The following is a 21495-nucleotide window of genomic DNA, read 5'->3' as shown; positions in this document are numbered from 1 at the left end:
TTATGATCAAGTAGGCTTCATCCCAGAGATGCAGGGCTGGTTCAACATACGAAAATCTATCAATGTAATCCATCATATAAATAAACTGAAAGAAAAAAACCATATGATCATTTCATTAGATGCTGAAAAAGCATTCGACAAAATTCAACACCCCTTTATGATAAAGGTCTTGGAGAGATTAGGGATACAAGGGTCATACCTAAATATAATAAAAGCTATTTACAGCAAGCCGACAGCTAACATTTAATTAAATGAGGAAAAACTCAAAGCCATCCCACTAAAATCAGGAACACGACAAGGATGCCCACTCTCTCCATACCTCTTCAATATAGTGCTTGAAGTTCTAGCAATAGCAATAAGACAACATAAGGGGATCAAAGGGATTCTTATTGGAAAGGAAGAAGTTAAACTTTCGTTATTTGCAGATGATATGATAGTATACATAAGCGACCCCAAAAACTCTACCAAAGAACTCCTGCAGCTGATAAACACCTTTAGTAATGTAGCAGGATACAAGATCAACTCCAAAAAAATCAGTTGCCTCTCTATACACTAAGGCTAAGGAAGCAGAGAGGGAAATCAGAGAAGCATCACCTTTCACAATAGCCACAAATAGCATAAAATATCTTGGGGTAACTCTGACCAAAGACGTGAATGATCTATTTGACAAGAACTTTAAGTCTTTGAAGAAAGAAATGGAAGAGGACACCAGAAAATGGAAGGATCTCTCTTGCTCTTAGATTGGGAGGATCAACATAGTAAAAATGGCAATTCTACCAAAAGCAATCTATAGATTCAATGCAATCCCCATATTATCCCATCAAAATTCTTCACAGATCTGGAGAAGACAATGGAAAAACAAAAAACCCAGGATAGCCAAAACAATCTTATACAATAAAGGGTCGTCTGGAGGCATTGCCATCCCTGACATCAAACTCTATTTCAGAGCTACAGTATTGAAAACAGCTTGGTTTGGCATAAAACGAGAGAAGTCAACCAATGGAATCGAATAGAAGACCCAGACTTGAACCCACAACCTGTGAACACCTGATTTTCGATAAAGGATCTAAAAGTATACAATGGAAAAAAGAGAGCATCTTCAACAAATTGTGTTGGCATAACTGGATGTCAATCTGTAGAAGAATGAAAATAGATCCATATCTATCACCATTCACAAAACTCAAGTCCAAGTGGATTAAAGACCTCAATATCAGTCTGAACACAGAAAACCTGATAGAAGAGAAAGTGGGAAGTACCCTACAACACTTGGGCACAGGAGACCACTTCCTACGTATAACTCCAGCAGCACACACATTAAGGGCATCATTGAATAAATGGGACCTCCTGAAACCGAGAAGCTTCTGCAAAGCAAAGGACACTGTCACTAAGACAAAAAGGCAACCCACTGACTGGAAGAATATGTTCACCAACCCGGCAACTGACAAAGGTCTGATCTCCAACATATATAAAGAACTCAAGAAACTAGACCGTAAAAGGCTAATCAACCCAATTATAAAATGGGGCACTGAGCTGAACAGAGATTTCTCAAAAGAAGAAGTTCAAATGGCCAAAAGACACTTAAGATCATGCTCAACTTCCTTAGTGATCAGGGAAATGCAAATCAAGACCACTTTAAGATACCATCTTACACCTGTCAGAATGGCTAAAGTCAAAAACACCAATGATAGCCTTTGCTGGAGAGGTTGTGGAGTAAGGGGTACATTCATCCATTGCTGGTGGGAATGCAATCTTGTGCAACCACTCTGGAAATCAGTGTGGTGGTTTCTCAGGAAATTCGGGATCAACCTACCCCTGGACCCAGCAATACCACTCTTAGGAATATACCCAAGAGATGCCCTATCATACAACAAAAGTATATGCTCAACTATGTTCATAGCAGCATTGTTTGTAATAGCCAGAACCTGGAAACAACCTAGTTGCCCTTCAATGGAAGAATGGATGAAGAGAGTATGGAATATATACATATTAGAGTACTACTCAGCAGTAAAAAGCAAGGACTTCTTGAATTTTGCATGCAAATGGACAGAAATAGAAAACAATATCCCCAGTGAGGTAAGCCAGACCCAAAAAGAGGAACATGGGATGTACTCACTCATAATTGGTTTCTCCCATAAACAAAGGATATTGAGCCTATAATTTGTGATCCTAGAGAAGCTAAATAAGAAAGTGAACCCAAAGAAAAACATATAGTCATCCTCCTGGATATTAACCTTCATCAGGCGATGAAAGGAGACAGAGAATGAGTCCCACATCGGAGCACCAGACTGAAATCCCAAGGTCCAAATTAGGACCAGAAGGAGAGAGAGCATGAGCAAGGAACTCAGAACCGCGAGGGGTGCACTCACATACTGGGACAATGGGGATGTTCTATTGGGAACTCACCAAGGCCAGCTGGACTGGGTCTGAAAAAACATGGGACAAAACCGACTCGCCCAACATAGTGGACAATGACGACTACTGAGAACTCAAGAACAATGGCAGTGGGTTTTGATCCTACTCCACGTACTGGCTTTGTGGGAGCCTAGGCTGTTTGTATGCTCACCTTACTAGACCTGGAAGGAGGTGGATGATCCTTGGACTTCCCACAGGGCAGGGAACTCTGACTGCTCTCAGGGCTGATGAGGGGGGGGGTTGGCGGCGGAGGAGGGAAATGGGAGGTGGTTGCGTGGATGAGGCAGAAATCTTTAATAAATAAATAAACAAACAAAAATAAGAAAATAGAAAGAAGCTCCTGGTCCTCAAAAGCCATGGGAAAACCTCAGCCATACATGTTGATAATAACCTTGAGCGTGCAGAACTCTCTGTTCTAAACCTAGGTGGGACCTTTGTTTGAGGCAGAAACAGACAATAACCTTGAAGGAATAAAAGTAAGTTTCAACTCTATGTCCTCTGGTCAAGGGGAAAATGACTGATCTAAATTGAGACCCATGCCACACAATGGAGCCCACACATGAAACTGTCTGAATGACCAGGAACTGGAAACCCGATGGGCCAGATACCTAATATAGAACCGAATACAACTGACAAAGAAAAAAAGAAAAGAAAAAAATCAATTAAATGATTCCTAATGATATTCTACTATGTTCTTAGATCAGTGCCTATCCCAATCATCATCAGAAAGGCTTCCTCTGTTACCTATGAGAGCTGCTATAGAAACCCTCAGTGAAACATTAATCAGAGCTTGAGTAACCCCTAAGAAGTAGGAAAAGAAAGATTATAGGAGCCAAAGGGTCAAGGACACCAGGAAAACAGGGACCACTGTAATGATTGTTTGGTCTCTTTAAGAGACAAGCCACGCCCACCCTCTCCCCCAAATCTCGGGCAGGCTGATCTTCAGCTTCAGACCTGAGCTTTCTATCTTTTCCTGTCTTCTTCTCTGAGAAGCAGTTTCTTCCTTTCTCCCCACTTCCCCCTTCCTCCTTCTCTGTCTCTGTCTCTGTCTCTGTCTCTCTCTCTCTCTCTCTTTCTCTCCTTTTCTTCCCTTCTCCCTTCCCCCTCCTCGTGTGAAATATTTATAGCATTATTTTTCAGGTCTACAGAAATTCCCAACTGTTAAAATTGTTTTTATTGATCAAGCGAGTTGACACATTAATTTGTGAATTCACACAATGAAATAGGAAGAAAGAAGCTCCAGGCCATCAAATACAATGGAATAACCTCAGCTTCATATTGCCAAGTGTAAAACTTACCCTGGGTAGATTAGATAGCTATTGGTTTCATTGATAATTATAGAAATGTTATAAGGAAACATTTTCAGGACTGCAAGTTTAAATCAGTGAGCTAGGATGCTCAATGGTCACCAAAGTCACCATGATCTAGTGACTTCTAGTTCATCACCTTATGTCAAAGATGAATAAAGAAACGCAGACAAGAAACGAACAGAGTGAATGTAGACTGATCAAGAAAAAGTTAGAAAGACTCCTAAGAGTGAATGGGTTCCAAGAGTAATACTGTCCTGTCCAGTGAGCTTTTATGGATCTTAGGATGGGAATTATATATGAATTGTGATGTATTATTGAGATCATTATTTAAGATCATATTTCATGCAAAGGCAGTTAGGAGTCACCATATTATGCATGTGTTTCATGAGCCGAACTGGGATATAATCATGTGTTTTGCCTGCTAGATTTTCCAGTGGGCACACAACTGAAGATAATGAATGTTCTTCCCCAATAGTTTTCCATTTCTATGCAATGTACCTTTGATAATAGGTGTAGAGATATTAAAGACTACAGTTGATGTCTGTAATTGATGTCTACAGTGGAGGAGAAGTACGTAGCACAGATGGTAGGGTACTAAGATTCTGTTTTGCCTTTAATACACAGAACAATAGTACATTATGGAATTTAGTTTCTCCACATTTGTCAAGACAAGAAACACTATCTTAATAAGAATGTGAACAGTACAAGGGGGCAAACCCTGGTGTATTTTAATGCCTCTAGTAATTTTCTATTTTTAATTAAATATATTTATTTATTTTATATTCCAACCACAGTTTGCTCTTCCTCTTTTCTTCCATTCCCTCTCCCCTCTACTTCCCTCAATCTACCCCTCTTCTGTTTAAGTTTAGAAAGTGGCAGATATGCCATGGATATCAAAAAAGTATGGTTATCAAGTTGCAATATGACTAAGTACCTCCCCTTGTATTATGGCTTGGCAAGGACATCCAGTATGAGGAATAGGGTCCCAAAAGTCAAAGAGTTGGTAACAGGCCCTGATCCCACTGTTAGAAGTCCCACAAGTAGACCAAGCTACACAATTGTCACATAGACATAAAGGGTCTAGTTTGTCCCATGCAGGCTCTCTGATTGTCAGTTCAGATTTAATGAGCTCCTCTAAGTCCTGGTTAGTTGTTTCAGAGGGTTTTCTTGCGATGTCCTTGACCTCTCTGGCCCGTACAATCCTTCCTCCCTCTCTTCAGTAGGATTCCCTCAACTCTACCTAATGTTTGATTGTGCGTCTCTGTATCTGTTTCCATCAGATGAAGGCTCTCTGATGACAATTGGGGTAGTCAACATTCTATGAGTATAGCAGAATATCATCATTAGGTATAATTATGTTGACTTTCTTCCTCCAATAATGTTTGGTTTTTATTCTTGGTCTCTGAGATATTCAGCCTGTGGGTCCTCGTACTCTTGGCAGCGTCAGGAGTGGACTTATCCTCATGGCATGGATCTCAGACTGGACCAGCCATGAATCAGCCATTGCCACAATCTCTATGACCCCTTACATCAGTACATCCCATAAGCATCACAGACTTTAGAGGTTATGTGACTAGTTGATGTCAAATCCCTCCACTGGAAGTGTAACATGGTCACAGAAGATGGACACTTTAGGCTACATATCCACTGTTGCTCAGAATATTAGCTGGTATCATCCTTGTAGATTACTGTGAGTTTCTTCTAAACCAGGTTTCTTTATGGACCCTGTGACAGGTCCCCTTTTCCAGTCAGCTCTTTTAGAACTCTCCCAATCCACCCCCCCCCCACCAACCTGATGCTTCATATTCCCATCCCCACATGCCCTCAGTCTACCCAAAAGATCTCTTTTATTTCTCTTTCCTGGGGAGATCCAAGTGTTCTCCTTTTAGGCCCTCCTTGCTTTTTTCCAAAGTGCTGCACAAGTTTGTACTTCCACTTGCAATGGAGAAGTGTTGTCTTTGCTATACATCCTCTCCACCATAAACTGTCATTTGTTATTTTGATCTTAGCCATTTCCATTTTGTCTGGTGCAAGACAAAATCTTAAGAGTTGTTTTGATTGGCATTTCCGTAATGGCTAACAATGTTGAACATTTCTTTAAATGTTTCTTAGTCATTGAGATTCTTCTGTTGAGAATTCTCTGGTTAGATCTGTGCCCCAGTTTTAATTGGATCATTTGATTTTTTTGATGTCTAGGTTCTTTTTTTTTGCCATTTTTTTTATTTATTAAAGATTTCTGTCTCTTCCCCGCCACCGCCTCCCATTTCCCTCCCCCTCCCCCAATTAAGTCTCCCCCCAGCCCGAAAAGCAATCAGGGTTCCCTGTCCTGTGGGAAGTCCAAGGAACCCCCACCTCCATCCAGGTCTAGTAAGTTGAGCATCCAATCTGTCTAGGCTCAACTTCCTTAGCGATCAGGGAAATGCAAATCAAGACAACTTTAAGATACCATCTTACACCTGTCAGAATGGCTAAAATCAAAAATACCAATGATAGCCTTTGTTGGAGAGGTTGTGGAGAAAGGGGTACACTCATCCATTGCTGGTGGGAATGCAAACTTGTGCAACCACTTTGGAAGGCAGTATGGCGGTTTCTCAGGAAATTCGGGATCAACTTACCCCTGGACCCAGCAATACCACTCTTGGGAATATACCCAAGAGAGGCCTTATCATACAACAAAAGTATATGCTCTACGATGTCTAGGTTCTTGAGTTTTTTAATAAATATTTTGGAAATCAGTCAAATGTAGAGTTGGGGAAGCTCTTTCCCCTTTTTGTAAGCTGTCATTTTGTTCTATTGACAGTTTCCTTTGCTTTACAGAAGTTTTCAGTTTCAGGAGAGCCCATTTATTAATTATACATCTTAGTGTCTTCACTATTGGTGTTTAATTCAAGAAGTTGTCTTTTTTTGCCAATGTATTAACGACTATTTCTCACTTTCTGTTTTATCAGGTTAAATGTAATTGGATTTATGTTGAGGTCTTTGGTCCACTCAGAAGTGAGATTTGTGCAGGATGATTGATATAAATATATATGCCAAGATACACTTTTTCCAGCACCATTTATTGGAGATACTTTATTTTTTCATTGTATAAATTTGACTTCTTTTTCAAAATTCAGGTGTTCATAGGTATGTGGATTTATATGTGGATCTTCAATTACATTTCATAAATCTGTCTGTCTGTTTCTATGCCAATACCATCATGTTTTTAATACTATGGCTCAGTAGTAGATCTTGAAATTGGGGATGGTGAAAGCTCCAGAAGTTCTTTTATTGTTCATAATTGTTTTAGCTGTTCTGGGTTTTTTGTTTTTCCATATGAAATTAAGTATTGTTCTTCCAAGGTCTGTAAAGACTTTTATTGGATTTTTGATGGGGATTGCATTGAATTTGTAGATTGCTTTTGGTAAGATGTCATTTTTACTATGCTAACTCTACTGATCCATGAGCATGGGGCATCTTCCCATCGTCTGACGTCTCTAATGTCTTTTTTCAAAGACTTGAGGTTCTTCTCATACAGGACTTTCACTTGCTTGGTTAGAGTTACACCAAGATATTGTTATTTGTGGCTATTATGAAGGCTATTTCTCGTATTTCTTCCTCAGTCTATTTATCATTTGTATTTAGGGGTACTACTGATATTTTTTGAGTTAATCCTTCATCCAGTAACTTGACTAAAGTTATCTATAAGCTGTAGAAGTTTTCTGGTGGAATTGTTGAGGTTGTTTATTTATACTATCATATCATCTGCAAATAGCAAAAGTTTGAATTTTTTCCAATTTGTATTCCCTTTATCTCCTTTTTTCTTCTTATTCTTGTGTTATAACATCAAGCACTATGTTAAATAGATATGGAGAGAATGGATAGCTTTGTCTTGTTCCTGATTTTAGTAAGATTGCTTTGTAAGTTTGCCAATTTGATATTGGCAGTTAGTTTATTGTATATTGCTTTTATTATGTTTAGGTATGTTTCTTGTGTCCCTGATCACTACAAGACTTTTTTTTTGACAGAATAACAAAACACTTTACTTTAGTAATCAGTCCAGAATGTCTGAAAATGCACATTATTAGTTGGTTAGGGCAATAAGAGCCTCCACAATGTTGCCCGTGTGTTCCCGCAAGCTCCTTTCTGCTGCTGCTCGAGAGATCTCCATCTCTGTCTTTATCAACTCCAGATCTTCCTTCTTGATCGTGACCTTCGCCAGTTCCTTTTCCCGGCTCCTGTTTTGCCTTTTGCTCCCTGGACCGTCTGTCTCCAATGACGGACATAGCGGTCTTCAGATTCTAACTTGGGATCTCCTTCTCCTCCGCATAGTCGGTGACCCGCTCCAAGTCAGCAGCACCACTATCATGCTTCCTTGGCTTCTCGGAAAGCCACTCTGGGCCGCTGGTCTCGGTCTCTAACTCCAGCTCCACATCTCCCTCGGTCCCACTACAAGACTTTTATCATGAAGGGGAGGTGGATTTTTCATCTTCTCATGCGATGATTATGCAAGCTCTTCTTTCAATTTGTTTTTATGGTGGAGAATGTTGACAAATTTCATATGTTGAAACATCCCTGCATATCTGGAATGAAGCCTACTCATCACGATAGATGATTTTTTTTTTCATGTGTCCTTAGATTCAGTTTGTATTTTGTTGAGTATTTTTGTATCAATGTTTATGAGTGAAGTCAGGCCATAATTCTCTTTCTTTATTGATTCTTTCTGTCTTTTACGCATCAGGGTGACTGTGGCCTCATAGAATTTTTTTTTATTTCCTCCAATTTTTCTTTGTCTTTTCCTAAATTTCTTTAAAAGATTTTTTTTTTCATTTTCTCTTTAAGTATCTCTATCATCTTCATAAAGTTATTTTAAGGTCATCTTCTTGTGCTTTGGTTGTGTAGGATTGTTAAGGTCTTTCTGTGGTAAGATACCTGGGTTCTAGTGACGGCATATTGCCTTTTTGGTTATTGAGTGTGGTTTTACACTGATGTTTAAACATCTGGATTTGGGGTGATTGTAAGTCTAGGTATTGATTCCTGCATTAATTCTTCATGGAATGGTGTTTTGTTTTTTCATTTTTGTTTCCTCTATGGTCCTTTGGCCTAAATGTCCAAATTTGTAACTGGTAAGTTTTCTGGTACAGTAGTGTGTCTCTACTGCCGTTTTTGTTACTTTGGGTGTCTAGATCCAGGTTGATCTTCAGTAAAGCTAAAGTCTTCTTCAAAGTTGTAGACTAGAATATGAAATCTGGGGAGGAAGTGCAGTCTGAGGTAGTTGGGTGAGCTTTAAGGAGCGTTACCAGGTACTGTATCTTGGGTCCCTAGATACAGCCTGGCCTCCAGTAAAGCATGTCTTCTTCTGAAGTTCTAGGCAAACATATGGAGCCCAGGACAGGTAATCGATTCTGGGGTGGTTATGTGGGTTTAAGGAGTGCTCTGGTAGATCTTTCGTGGCTATAGGCAAGGGAGAGGGTAATGAGGTGTGCCCTAAGGATCAGTCTCTGGGGACTGGGACAGCTTGGCTGGGATACAGGTCACTCACCTCCTTATCCACTGGTGAGGACTGTACTTGTATCTAGTATCCTTTTAATACATTGTATAAATTGTCTAAAGACATGATAGATCTTTTATTTTATGTATTTGGATTTATTGTTTGCACAGTATGGACTCACAAATATCTGCATGATAACTGAAAAATTTACTACTAATCCAAAACTTAAGTCAATTTTTATGAATCTGTTTTACAGTTATTCATAAGAGGATACAGATACAAACAAAAAAGAACAAGCATAGTCTAGAGGTGCATAGGTAGGAAGTGTAAAGTTCTAATATAAATTTGTACTAACTAGAGAGTCTATTCATACTTTTATCCTCTTCATACAATGATTTTTGTACAGTATTAATCCTTGGTCAATGGTTTATTACTGAAGCTGTAGGAAAACTACAAATTGCAAGTGAGAATTTCCCTGGATATTTCCTCTTGTATAGTTGTTCAGAGTTTAATGAAGAGAATGACAAAGGGGACCACTCCCAGTTCTGCCCTGGGGATTAGATACTCCTCCTGGAAAATTATAAATTGAGTAGAAAGTTGAATCTCTAAAGGACTGGTGTTAGTTCAATTGCACAGACCCCACAATTTCTACCCTCAAGGGACTCATAAAACATGGAGGATATCACAAAGAAGAGAATAAGTTTCTGTGTTACTAATAGCTTTTCTCAAAAGTCTTGACCTTGAGATATGGGATAGCTATTTTTTAAAAAAAGGCTATCTTCTTCTTTATATGAGACAAGAATCTTTTTAAATTCCCAAACAATAACTGTGTCATTTTCTCAAACAAACCTCTTCAAACAAGTCAGAAACATTGTCTGCAGATTGCAGTTACCAGATTCATTATTAGGAACTTTGGACCTCTGACCACTTTTTGGAGGAAGGCACCATAAACTCCAATGTTAGGGAAGTTTGCAAGTGAATGAAGGTGAGCACTGAATAATCTTTATCTTGATTTTTTACTTCAAAATCCCTAGCTACATAAATAATTAGTTCTGAGTAAAATTTTACTGTAGGTAAAATGCTTTATAGTCCTAATCATTAGTAAACATTAACTAAAAAGAGGGATGCTTAATGCAAAGAAATCAAAATTCCCCATATTTCTTCAGTGATAGGGTAGGGAAAGTAAGTGATAGAGATTCCCCAGGACTCCATGTTCCTCACTCAAGCTTGGAAATCAGTACAAACTCTTCCCTTGGAGCAAAATTTGGTTTATGGGTTAACATTGCTTTCTCCACTTACTCTTGCAGATGCCACACATGATGCAACTGACTGTGATAAATAACTCTTCAGTGTCTGAGTTCATTCTTATGGGCCTGACAGACCAACCTGAGCTCCAGCTTCCCTTATTTATTCTGTTTTTGGTGAACTACACAGCCACTGTGATGGGAAACTTGAGTTTAATGAATCTCATTTGCCTAAACTCAAACCTGCACACTCCTATGTACTTTTTTATCTTCAATCTCTCCTTCATTGATTTCTGTTATTCACTTGTTTTTACTCCCAAAATGCTGATGAGTTTTCTTTTAGAGAAGAATATTATCTCCTTCAGAGGATGTATGACTCAACTGTTTTTCTTCTTATTTTTTGTGAACTCAGAGAGCTATGTGCTGACAGCCATGGCATATGATCGCTATGTGGCCATCTGCCAGCCACTATTGTACAATGTAGTTATGTCCCCTAAGATCTGTTTTCTGTTAATATTTGGTACTTACATGATGGGACTTGTTAGTGCTTTGTTCCACACAGGTTTCATGATCAGGCTCAGGTTTTGTGATTCTAACATTATCAACCATTACATGTGTGACATCTTCCCTCTGCTTCGGCTCTCCTGCAGTAACACCTATGTCAATGAGCATGTGCATTCCATTGTGGTGGGTACAGCTATCATTTTATGTTGCCTTATTATCTTTATCTCATATGCTATGATCCTTTTCAATATCATTCATATGTCATCAGGTAAGGGCTGGTCCAAAGCCTTAGGCACTTGTGGGTCTCATATCATAACTGTTTGTCTCTTTTATGTAACTGGGCTGCTTGCTTATGTCAAGCCATCATCTGCTGAGACTGTGGGCCAGGGAAAAATTTTCTCAGTATTTTATACATTTTTGGTTCCCATGTTGAATCCTCTCATTTACAGTCTCAGAAACAAGGATGTCAAACTTGCTGTGAAGAAAACCTGGAAGAGAATCACAAGCTAATTTATGCATTGATACATCCTTTAACTTCATTCATTCCACTTTGATGCTTTTTCTATATTTTACTTGTCTTTTGCACATTATATTTATTCCATTATTTTATTCTTTTATCCTGCATCAGCATTGATATAATTTATACTGCAACAACATATTTTTCTTTCCTCCATGCAGAGTTGCTCTATATGTACCATGAGGGTATGAGATTTCTTTAGGGTCAATGTTTTTAAGATGATGGTTTGTCCATTTTATATATCAAATCATGTGCCTTGTCTTTATTTGTATACCTTTCATTATCTGAGAATAAAAATTCTTAGTACTTTTTCTTTTAAAAATTATTGTGCACTTATTTTAAAATGTATGTATTAATGTGTGTAAGTGTTCCTGGTGCATATTTATCATGGGCATACAGGAGTCTGAGGGGATAGAGAGGATTTCAGATTCCCTAGTAGTGGAGTTCCAGTCAGCTGTGAGCCTCCAAAGAGGTGCAGGGAATAGAACTCAGGTCTTTTGTAAGAGAGCTAAGAGCTTTTAACCCCTGAGCCCTCTTCATACCTACAATTACATTTTGTTCCTAGCTAATGAAATTGTGTGCATTCTATGCTTTATTTCTAATTCATTTTTTTTCTGTATAATTTTTATGTTTTTCCCTTATTTTTATGCTTTATTATCTGTATACTAATTCAAAGAGATGAAAAGAAAATCATGGGAATGAAATAATTATTAACATTCCAGCAATTATTTGATGTGGTTCTTATTCTAGCACTTTAGCTACAAATTGTCAATGGAAATCTTTAAGTCATGGGTATAACATTTTACTTTTACACAATTTATTATTTGGCATGTATTATACATTTTATTTTCTGTGTTGGGTTGGAGATTCTGAAGTGATTAATGAAAATCCACAGATATGTGGATGGTGAATGTCTAAGCTCCTTCACTGAAACTTCCTGCCCACCTTGCTTCACTGTTTTCCTCCTGGCTCCGTATACCGATGATGTGTTCTCAGGAAGTCTTTGTGAAGACAGTGAGATTTTTGAGTTTCCTGAGTACTATATTATAAGCACCCATCTTTCCTCTAAAAGAGAACATGCCAATTTTAAGAAAAAAATACAGATAGATGTTGTATCATGCTTAGGGCTAAATGGATTATGGAAGTATAATTTTAAAATTATTTATTTAATTTTATTTTATGTGCCTTGGTGTTTTGGCTGCATGTATCTGTTGAGAGTGTCAGACCTTGGAGTTACAGACAGTTGTGAGCTGCCTTGAGGGTACTGGAAATTGAACCTGGATTGTCTGTAAAAACAGACAGTACTCTTAACTTCTGGGCTATTTCTTCAGCCATGAAAGTTTATATTTTATATTAATAATGTTTAAAAAAATCTTAAGAGATTTCACTTAGAACTGCAGAAGTGGAAAAATGATGCAATGATGCATTTAAATAATTAAATCAATCTGCTAAAAATTAGTGTATTAGATAGCTAAGTATTTCTATTTAATATTGTAGTGATGAGATAATTGAATGTTTTTAGTTTTTCAAAGTTATTTTAAATACTTAGAATCTTTTCAGGTTTTTATTCATTAATTCATTAAAGTGTGTGATTGAATAGAAAAAGTGATTGAGTCACAAACACAGCACAAAACGTGTGGTCTAAGTGCTGTATTGCAGTCAACATCAAACCTGAAGCAGAAAAAAAAAAACAGCGAACAGTCTCTGTATTTACTATAAATCTCTGAAAAAATAATTTCTTTGTCTCAGACAGAGAGCCACAATAGTTTATCAGTAGAAGGATGACCAATTAAGAAGGCAACATGATCACATATTCATTTAAGGAAACAACGGTATTTTGTTGTCCTTCATCCTTTTGTCCCCCCCTCTACAAATTACAGTGATATTTCATTTGTGTTTTAAAAAATAAAGCTTGCGCCGGGCGATGGTGGCGCACGCCTTTAATCCCAGCACTCGGGAGGCAGAGGTAGGCAGATCTCTGTGAGTTCGAGACCAGCCTGGTCTACAGAGCTAGTTCCAGGACAGGCTCCAAAGCCACAGAGAAACCCTATCTCGAAAAACAAAAAACAAAAAACAAACAAACAAACAAAAAAAAAAACAAAAAAAAAACCGATCAACTTGCGAAATTAGCTACACTAGTCAGCCGTACAGGCCAGGCAGTGGTGGCACACACCTTTAATCACAGAAGTCACACAAGTTAGCCATAGAGGTCTGGTAATGGTGGTGCACGCCTTTAATCCCAGCACTAGAAAGGAATATAAAACAGAAGGAAACAGGAGCTCAGGGTTCAGTCTGTAATCTGAAGTTTAGTAGTGAGCATTACAGTCTGCAGTAATGCTGAGGATAGAGGTAAGAACTCTCTAATGGCTTGGCTGATTTGCTTCTCTGATCTTTCAGTTTGAACCCCAATATCTGTCTCTGGGTTTTTATTACTCATGCTATGTCTGGCACCCAACTTTTGAAGTACAAATTCATGAAATTGTTTGCTGGTGGCTTTGCAGTCACTAGCATAGGCCGTAGCTACACACAGACATTTTCCCCCTACTACTGGCTCAGTTTTTCTTTCTTCCCTCCACTAGGCTGTCCCTGAACCCCCTTCTCTTGCTGCTTCCAACTCGGTAGTTGCTTTGAAATCCAGTCAGGCTTTTACTGTTCTGTGCATCAACAACAAGCCTCACATCTTCAGCAGCAGCGGCGGCAGATTTCATGAGAAAATTGGGAATTTTTAAGGGAAGAGTTGGTTAAAAGGGAGAGTGTTTTTTCCACATTAAAAATTGGAAACAGAATTATGATAAAGAAAGTTAGGTTCTATATGATTATGTAATTCATGACTTAAAAATGGAACAACTAAATGAAGAGATAATCAAACTAATCAGGATTTCTATACTGTCAATTATCATTTTGATAATCCTTGTTGTCATTTTGGTAATTCTTACTTTATCTCTTAAAAAATCATTTGGTTTGATAATCAAGGTACAGGCCTTAGAAAAACTTAATTAAACAGATCATAGAGATTTTCAGATCCAGACAGAGAAATTTAATGTGGAACCAATTTCAGTATTGTACTATAAGGTTAATGTTTTCAAACACCCAACCTTAATATATCCAGCAACTTTACAGGAATTTCCAAGTAATAGAGGATCTATAAGAAATAATTGGGCTCCTATAACAATGTTAGATTTAAGGAAATTGAAGGAAGCAATAGTCTCATATGACAGGCATTCATCTTTTGTGAAGCAAATGTTAAACTTGTGTTCAGTTTGTAATAGAATTATCTGCAAAGACTGGATAAACGTGGTTAAAGCTGTTTTAGAAACTGGTCCACTATCACAATGATGCAGAGAAGTACCTGGTTCAGAGAAGAGGCTAAGACTGTTGAACAGTGGAGTAAAGCTGGAGGTTTGGAAATCTCCCACGATCAATGTCTTGGAGAAGAAGATTATACTATTATAGAAAGGCAGTATCTATATGGTGACCACACCCTGGCTTTATGAATATAGCAGCTTTGAATTTTGGGGATAAAATTGGAGAAGTAGAAAAGAAAATTGAGTCATTTACTAAAGTTAAACATGGCCCAAAGGAAGCATTCAAAGATTTTTTTTTTACAAAGATTGATTTCAGCAGTAAATAGAATTATACCAAATTCAGAAGTTACACAAATAATAATTAAATCTTTGGCTTTTGAAAATGCTAATCCTCAATGCCAATGAATAATTATGCATTTAAAGGCAAGGTCAGCACCCTTGGAGGAATGGATCTGAGATATAATCAATGTTGAATTTCATGACCATAATGATGCTTGAATGGGAGAGGTGATTTCCAGAGGTTTGAGAAAAAAAAATCAAAATGTCAAGTGTTATAATTGTAGCAAACAAGGTCACCTTAAAGGGACTGTAAGCAGCGACTTCCTAGAAATAATGTTTTTTTTCTAAGCATAATCCAAACAGAATGTCTCTCTCTTCTGGATTATGAAGAAGGTGTGGCAAAGGCAGGAATAGGACTAATGGACAGAGATCAACAAGAGATATTCAAGGTCACTGAAGGTCTAGTAGATACAGGTGTGGATGTAACAATAATTTCACTGGGATCTTGGCATCCAATTGGCCTCTTCAGGAGGTAATGTTCGTCTTTTAGGAATTGGAAATTTATCTCAGGTAAAACAGAGCATGAGATGGTTCAAATGTATAGAAAACAGAAAGGACAAGGAGGAAAATTAAAGCAATATGTGGCTAACATAGTGGCAAATTTTGGGGGGACATGAATTTTTACATGTAATGGAATACTCAGATTAATACTTTTCCAAATTTAGAAACAAACCATAAATTAAAGTATATTTCTGGGAAAAATATTACAAGATATTATATACTGGATTTTTACTCCGACATAAAGAAAAATGATGAAATTTCAAGTAAATGATAGAACTGGAAAATACTGAACAGAGTAACCTAGAATGAAGGTAAAATTTGTATGCTTTGGCATATATGGATTCTTGCTTCAGATTATTAGATTTCATATTTAATACGGAATATCATGAAACCAATAAAGTACCATTAAGTTTTGATGCCTTAAAAAAGTTGATATAGCAACATATAAATGATATGAAAACATATATATATATATATATATATATATATATATATATATATGACCTTTTATTTTCCATTTTCAGTTAATGAACACTTTGGTTGCCTCCATTTCCTGGAAATTGTGAATACAGCAGAAATAAAAATGTTTGAAATGGTATCTCTGTAAAACTTTATGGATCCCTTTATATGTACATAATTTTTATAACTTGGTCAAATAATAGTTCAATTTCCAGAGTTTTCAGCAAAGTCTACATAGGTTTCTGTAGTGGTTACACCAGTTTACTTTCCACCAACAGTGAATACTCCTTTTCAGTGTTGTCATTTGATGTACTGATTGTATTTATTTTTATTGCACAGAAATGGAATATCAAAATAGTTTTCTGTTTATTTTGCCCCACGGTTAATGATGTTGAACACCTTTAAAGTGTTCAATGATGGGGGAGAGTCTTTTGGCTTGTGTTAATTTTATTGGTTAAATAAAGAGACTGCCTTGGCCCTTTAATAGGACATAAAATTAGGTAGGCGGAGTAAACAGAACAGAATGCTGGGAGAAAGAAGCTGAGTCAAGGAGTCGCCATGATTTTCCAACCAGACACAGATGCAGGTTAAGATCTTCCCTAGTAAGACACCTCGTGGTGTTACAGGGATATTAGAAATGGGTTAGATCAATATGTAAGAGCTAGCCAATAAGAGGCTGGAACTAATGGGCCAGGCAGTGTTTAAAAGAATACAGTTTCCGTGTAATTATTTCGGGTGTAAAGCTAGCTGGGTGGCGGGATGCAGCCCGCCGCCTATTACAACAGAGTGGCCCCCATATTACAACAGTTCAATAGTCATTTGTATTTCTTTTTTGAGAGTTCTCTGTTTATATACATGACAAGTTATGAGCTCTTTGGGGATTATGAAATTTATCCTACTGTCATAGATATGATTGACAAATTCTTTCATTTTTGGTGGTGCCTCTCCTATTGGTTTACTATGTGCTATATTGAAGAGAAGGTGATAAATGTTTGAAGATTTCACTTATCAATTATTGATATTATTCCCTTGGCTAATAAAGTCATATTCAGATATTTCTTGCCTGTCCATTAATTTGGAATCTTACCCCTATTTTTTCCTTAAACAGTTTCAAGCCACTCAATTTTGTATTGAGGTTATTGATCCATTTGGAATTAAGATGTACTATAACACTTTCACGTATATTTTCCAGTTTTCTGAACATCATGTATTAAAGATTCTGTGTATTTCTCCAGTGTATACTTGTGGTATAATTGCCAACACTCACTACTTGTAGTTGTGTGGAATTATATGTGGATCTTCAATTCCATTTCATTAATCTGTGTGACTGCTTTGTCCCAGTATCCAACTATTTTTATTACTATCTGAAGTATCATAAGCTGAAATTAGCCACAGCAAAGCTTCCATCAGTATTATTTTTATTCATGATTCTTTAATCTATTATTGGTATTTTGTGACTCCAAAATATTTGAAAACTTTTTTATGTCTTTGAATAAGGACCCTGGCACTTTGATTATGATTGCAATGAAACTGTGGGTTGCTCTTGGTTATCTTTCAAATAGTATTTTTAACTTTTTGTATATTGATCATATCCATCTATCGCTAATTCTTTACAACTTTCCTTAGTGAGCTCCTTGCTTCTTGTTCCATTTCATGTTCTTTTCTTATGGTTTTAATAATTATTAACAGTCCCTGGAGTTCAATTTAGTACTGCACATATGCACATGGGTTTGATAACCTACTGGCAGCTGTATTTCCACAGGGCAGTGACTCTTTCTTTCAACGGCTATTAACTGACAAATTGTCTTATGCTAGGCATTGACTCTGGGACTCTTCCCCTGTTAATTCCAGAGTCTTTCTTGTCTTGATGTTGTGTAGCTTTTGAGAAGGTAACTGTTGATGCTGAAAGTTGATGTACACAATATTTCTATTAATGTTCACAAATTAGCACACTCCAGCTTTTCTTTATCCATTTGTTCTTACATTATTTTTATCTTGAAAATATATTTTCATCATACAATATATTATGATAAAAGTTTTCCCTCTTTCAACTCCTCTGAGAATCTCTTATCTACTCTCTCTCTGGATTCACTTCTATACTCTTTCTATCTCTCCTTAGAAAAGAAATAGGCTGGGAAAAGAGAAAAGTAAAAGCCTGGTTCCAGCCAGAGGAGGGAACCTCTCAGAAAGATTTTTTACAAAGTTAGATTGAAACCCAGATAAAGATGGGCAGGTTCCTACTTTGACTGAGGACTGGTATCTACTGAAGGGATCTGAAAGAGTGATATCCATTGTAGTGCTGATCGTTCGAAGGTTTCTTACTTTCTGCATGTCTGGCTGTTGATCTCTGTATTTCTTTCTGTCTACTGTTGGAGGAAGAGTCTCTGATCATGGTTGAATAAGGAACTAATTTCTGGTTATTGCAGAATATCTTAGTCATTTTATTGCTATGCTATTTTTGCCAAACAGTAGTATTTGGTTTTACCCTAGGTCCATGGCTTATTTACTACAATGTTCTTGGCTACCCAGTCAGTACTTATTCAGTATGGGTTTCACCCCTTGAAGTGTGCTTTAAATCAAATCAGATCTTATTTGATCAAGAATTTGGTTAAATTTAACCCATTATTTATACAAGAAATTTCATTGGTGATGAACAATGTCCACTTGGGTCTCTGTCTTCTCTGTTTGATGATTTTATCTAGATTTATTTTATATATGTAGATATTTTAATAAGGTTTGACTATATTAGGTTTACATATATTCCCTCAGATGGTCAGTTTTATTTTAAAGTTTTAATTCATTTTTACATACCAACCACAGTTCCCCCCCTTCCCTTCTCTTAGTCCCCCCACCTCTCCCACAACTTACCTCAATCCACTCCTCCTAAATGGTAAGGCCTATCATGGGGAGTCAGCAAAGTTTAGCACATTAAGTTGAGGCAGGGCCAAGCCTCACTGTCCCCCACACACCTGTATCAAGGCTGAATATGACATCCCACCTGAGAGAATGGGCTCCAAAGATTCAGCTCAAGCATCAGGTATAGATCCTGGTCCCATTGCCACGGTACTGCAAACAGACCAAACTACCTACCTGTCGTCCATATGCAGAAGGTCTAGTTCTGTATCATGCAGTCTACCCAGCTGTTGGTCTAGAGTTCCTGAGTTTCCATGAGGGTGCTTTATTATTCTGTGGATTTCCCTGTCATGATCTTGATCCACCCTTCTTCTTATAATCACTCTACCCTCTCATCAACTGGATGCCTGGAGGTCAGCCTGGTTCCTGGCTGTGGATCTCTGCATCTGCTTTCATCACTTACTGGATAAAGGTTCTATAATGACAGAGTGATTACCTAGGAAGGCCAGTTCATACACCCTCTCCTGCTAGGAGTCTTACCTGGTGTTTATTTTTACATGTCACTCCCTTTATTCCCTCCCTTGAACATTCTTATACCTCACTCTCTGTTTGAGCCTTTTCTTCTGGGCCCAATGCCATCCATTCATGACCATTTCCTCTTCCCAGGAATATCCACTCCCAATCTCTTACTATATCCCTAACATCTGTGGTTATATCGATTACAGCTTGCTTTTCAATAACTTAGTAGTTAACATCTATAAATAAGTGAAGACATACCACAGTTGCCTTTCTTTTTGCCTCCTCTTGCAAAATGTTTCCTGAGCCTTTCTTGGTGAGATGTTAATAAAAGGATGCATCCACAGCTGATCACCCATCATGATAATAGACAAGTTAAAGAAATAGAACTGAAGTGCAAAGGTGAACCCTGAACTCATGGTCAGTTAATTTCTACAAAGGTGCTAAGACTATAGAAATAAGGAAAGAAATATCCTAGTACAGATAGGTCAGGAATGACTACTTAACTGTATGCAATAGGGAGCAATTGCCCTTTTCACAGATATTCAAAAGATAACTCAAAATTTACTAACATAAATGTAAGAATGTTTTATAGCCATTTTATTTAAATTGAAACTTTTTTTTCTGGGGAGTAGGGTGATTCGTGAGTATGCAAAGATACCTCACATGTAGAGGGTAGCTTAAACTTCCAAGAATCACTAGATCATCCTGAAAGTCATAGAAGCAGTAAATAATTGCTACGGGAAGGAGACTTACCACATGAGCTGCCTGGAATTCTTTCTCCCGCCTATATAGGTTCCTGCTAGTTTTTCAGAAAACTCCATGGATATAGTTTTTGAATAGTCATGTAGGATATAGCAAAGTTTTTTTTTAAAAAGAAACTTTCTTTTATCTCTCTTTATAGTTGATTAAATTTCCTCAACTATACTCTTAAAGGAAATTGAAGGAACATATGGTTCTTGTCTTAGTTAGGGTTATGGCTGTGATAAAATACCATGACCAAACACAACTTGTGAATGAAAACTTTTAGTGTACGGAAGGGGTGAGGGAGAATATAAGAAAAAAAAGATGTATATGTAGTTAGATTTGGATTTATAAATACATATTCAATGAAATAGAGAATGACTTCTTAATGTGATTAGTCTTTCTGTTTTACTCAACATGATAGAGCATCACACTTTAACCCATCATTTTTTTTAAATCACTATGGTACTCTGGAACATTCAACATTGCTTAAAGTAGCTTTGTTGGCTCCAATTTCTGTGTGTGAAGAAAGGATAATGTTCTTGTGGGATGGATAGGGACAAGAGATGTTACAAAGAATAGCACCAAAACAAATGTTTGTCTAATTCAAATAACAATAATTCTAATTATAAGAAACTTGATTCATATTAATAAGAACATGAAATAAACAAAGGTGCAATAATACCCAACAATTGCCTTTTATATATCTATGTCACTTTTGACACATTGTGAGAGTCACCTGTCTTAATTTATAAATTGCACTGTGAAGTCCAAGTATATTTAATGTTGTTATTATATTTATTATTTATTGTGATACAAAGATTGTAACCATACTCTTTTATATGTAAGACAAGTACTACCACTGAGATGCAATGCAAGTCTTTTCTTATGAGTTTCAGTTTACAGATATACAGACAAATACACAAATACAAATATAAATAAATAAATAAATAAAGGGTAGAGAAGTTGCATACCTATTTATAGATTGAATATAAGGAATTTAAAAGTCTGGAATTTAAATTCTAAATTTATGTGCACATATATTCCATATCTTCTATTTATATAATATAGTCTAATTTTTAAAAATATTTTAGAATTTTATTTTTTGTCCCTAGTGTCTTAATATAATCTTTGTTGTTTATTAGAAAGTATTAATAAAGCATGTGATATATCCCTCAATTCTTTTGCGTGTGGAGACAATTTTAATGACGATTCTAAAGAAGACCACACAGTATTTTGTCAAATGGTAGTTCTGATAGGGATTTTTAAGTGAGCAAAACTTTGAGTCTCAAATGAGCCAACATTACATTTATGGTGCATG

General features: G+C 37.0%; 1 protein-coding gene and 1 pseudogene across 1 annotated transcript; one reads left to right on the top strand and one right to left on the bottom strand.

Annotated features, from left to right (window-relative positions):
- Positions 1 to 7724: 7724 nt before the first annotated feature.
- Positions 7725 to 8653, bottom strand: LOC142846799 (huntingtin-interacting protein K pseudogene; annotated as a pseudogene).
- A 1855-nt stretch (positions 8654 to 10508) lies between these two features.
- LOC142847186 (olfactory receptor 8C8-like) lies at positions 10509 to 11450 on the top strand. Its single transcript, XM_075967913.1, has one exon. The coding sequence runs from the start codon at positions 10509 to 10511 to the stop codon at positions 11448 to 11450; it is 942 nt and encodes a 313-aa protein (XP_075824028.1).
- The last annotated feature ends 10045 nt before the right edge of the window (positions 11451 to 21495 follow it).

This window comes from Microtus pennsylvanicus, chromosome 3 (assembly GCF_037038515.1).
Source record: "Microtus pennsylvanicus isolate mMicPen1 chromosome 3, mMicPen1.hap1, whole genome shotgun sequence".
Taxonomy (NCBI): Eukaryota; Metazoa; Chordata; class Mammalia; order Rodentia; family Cricetidae; genus Microtus; species Microtus pennsylvanicus.
This window is presented reverse-complemented; position numbering and strand designations above follow the sequence as displayed.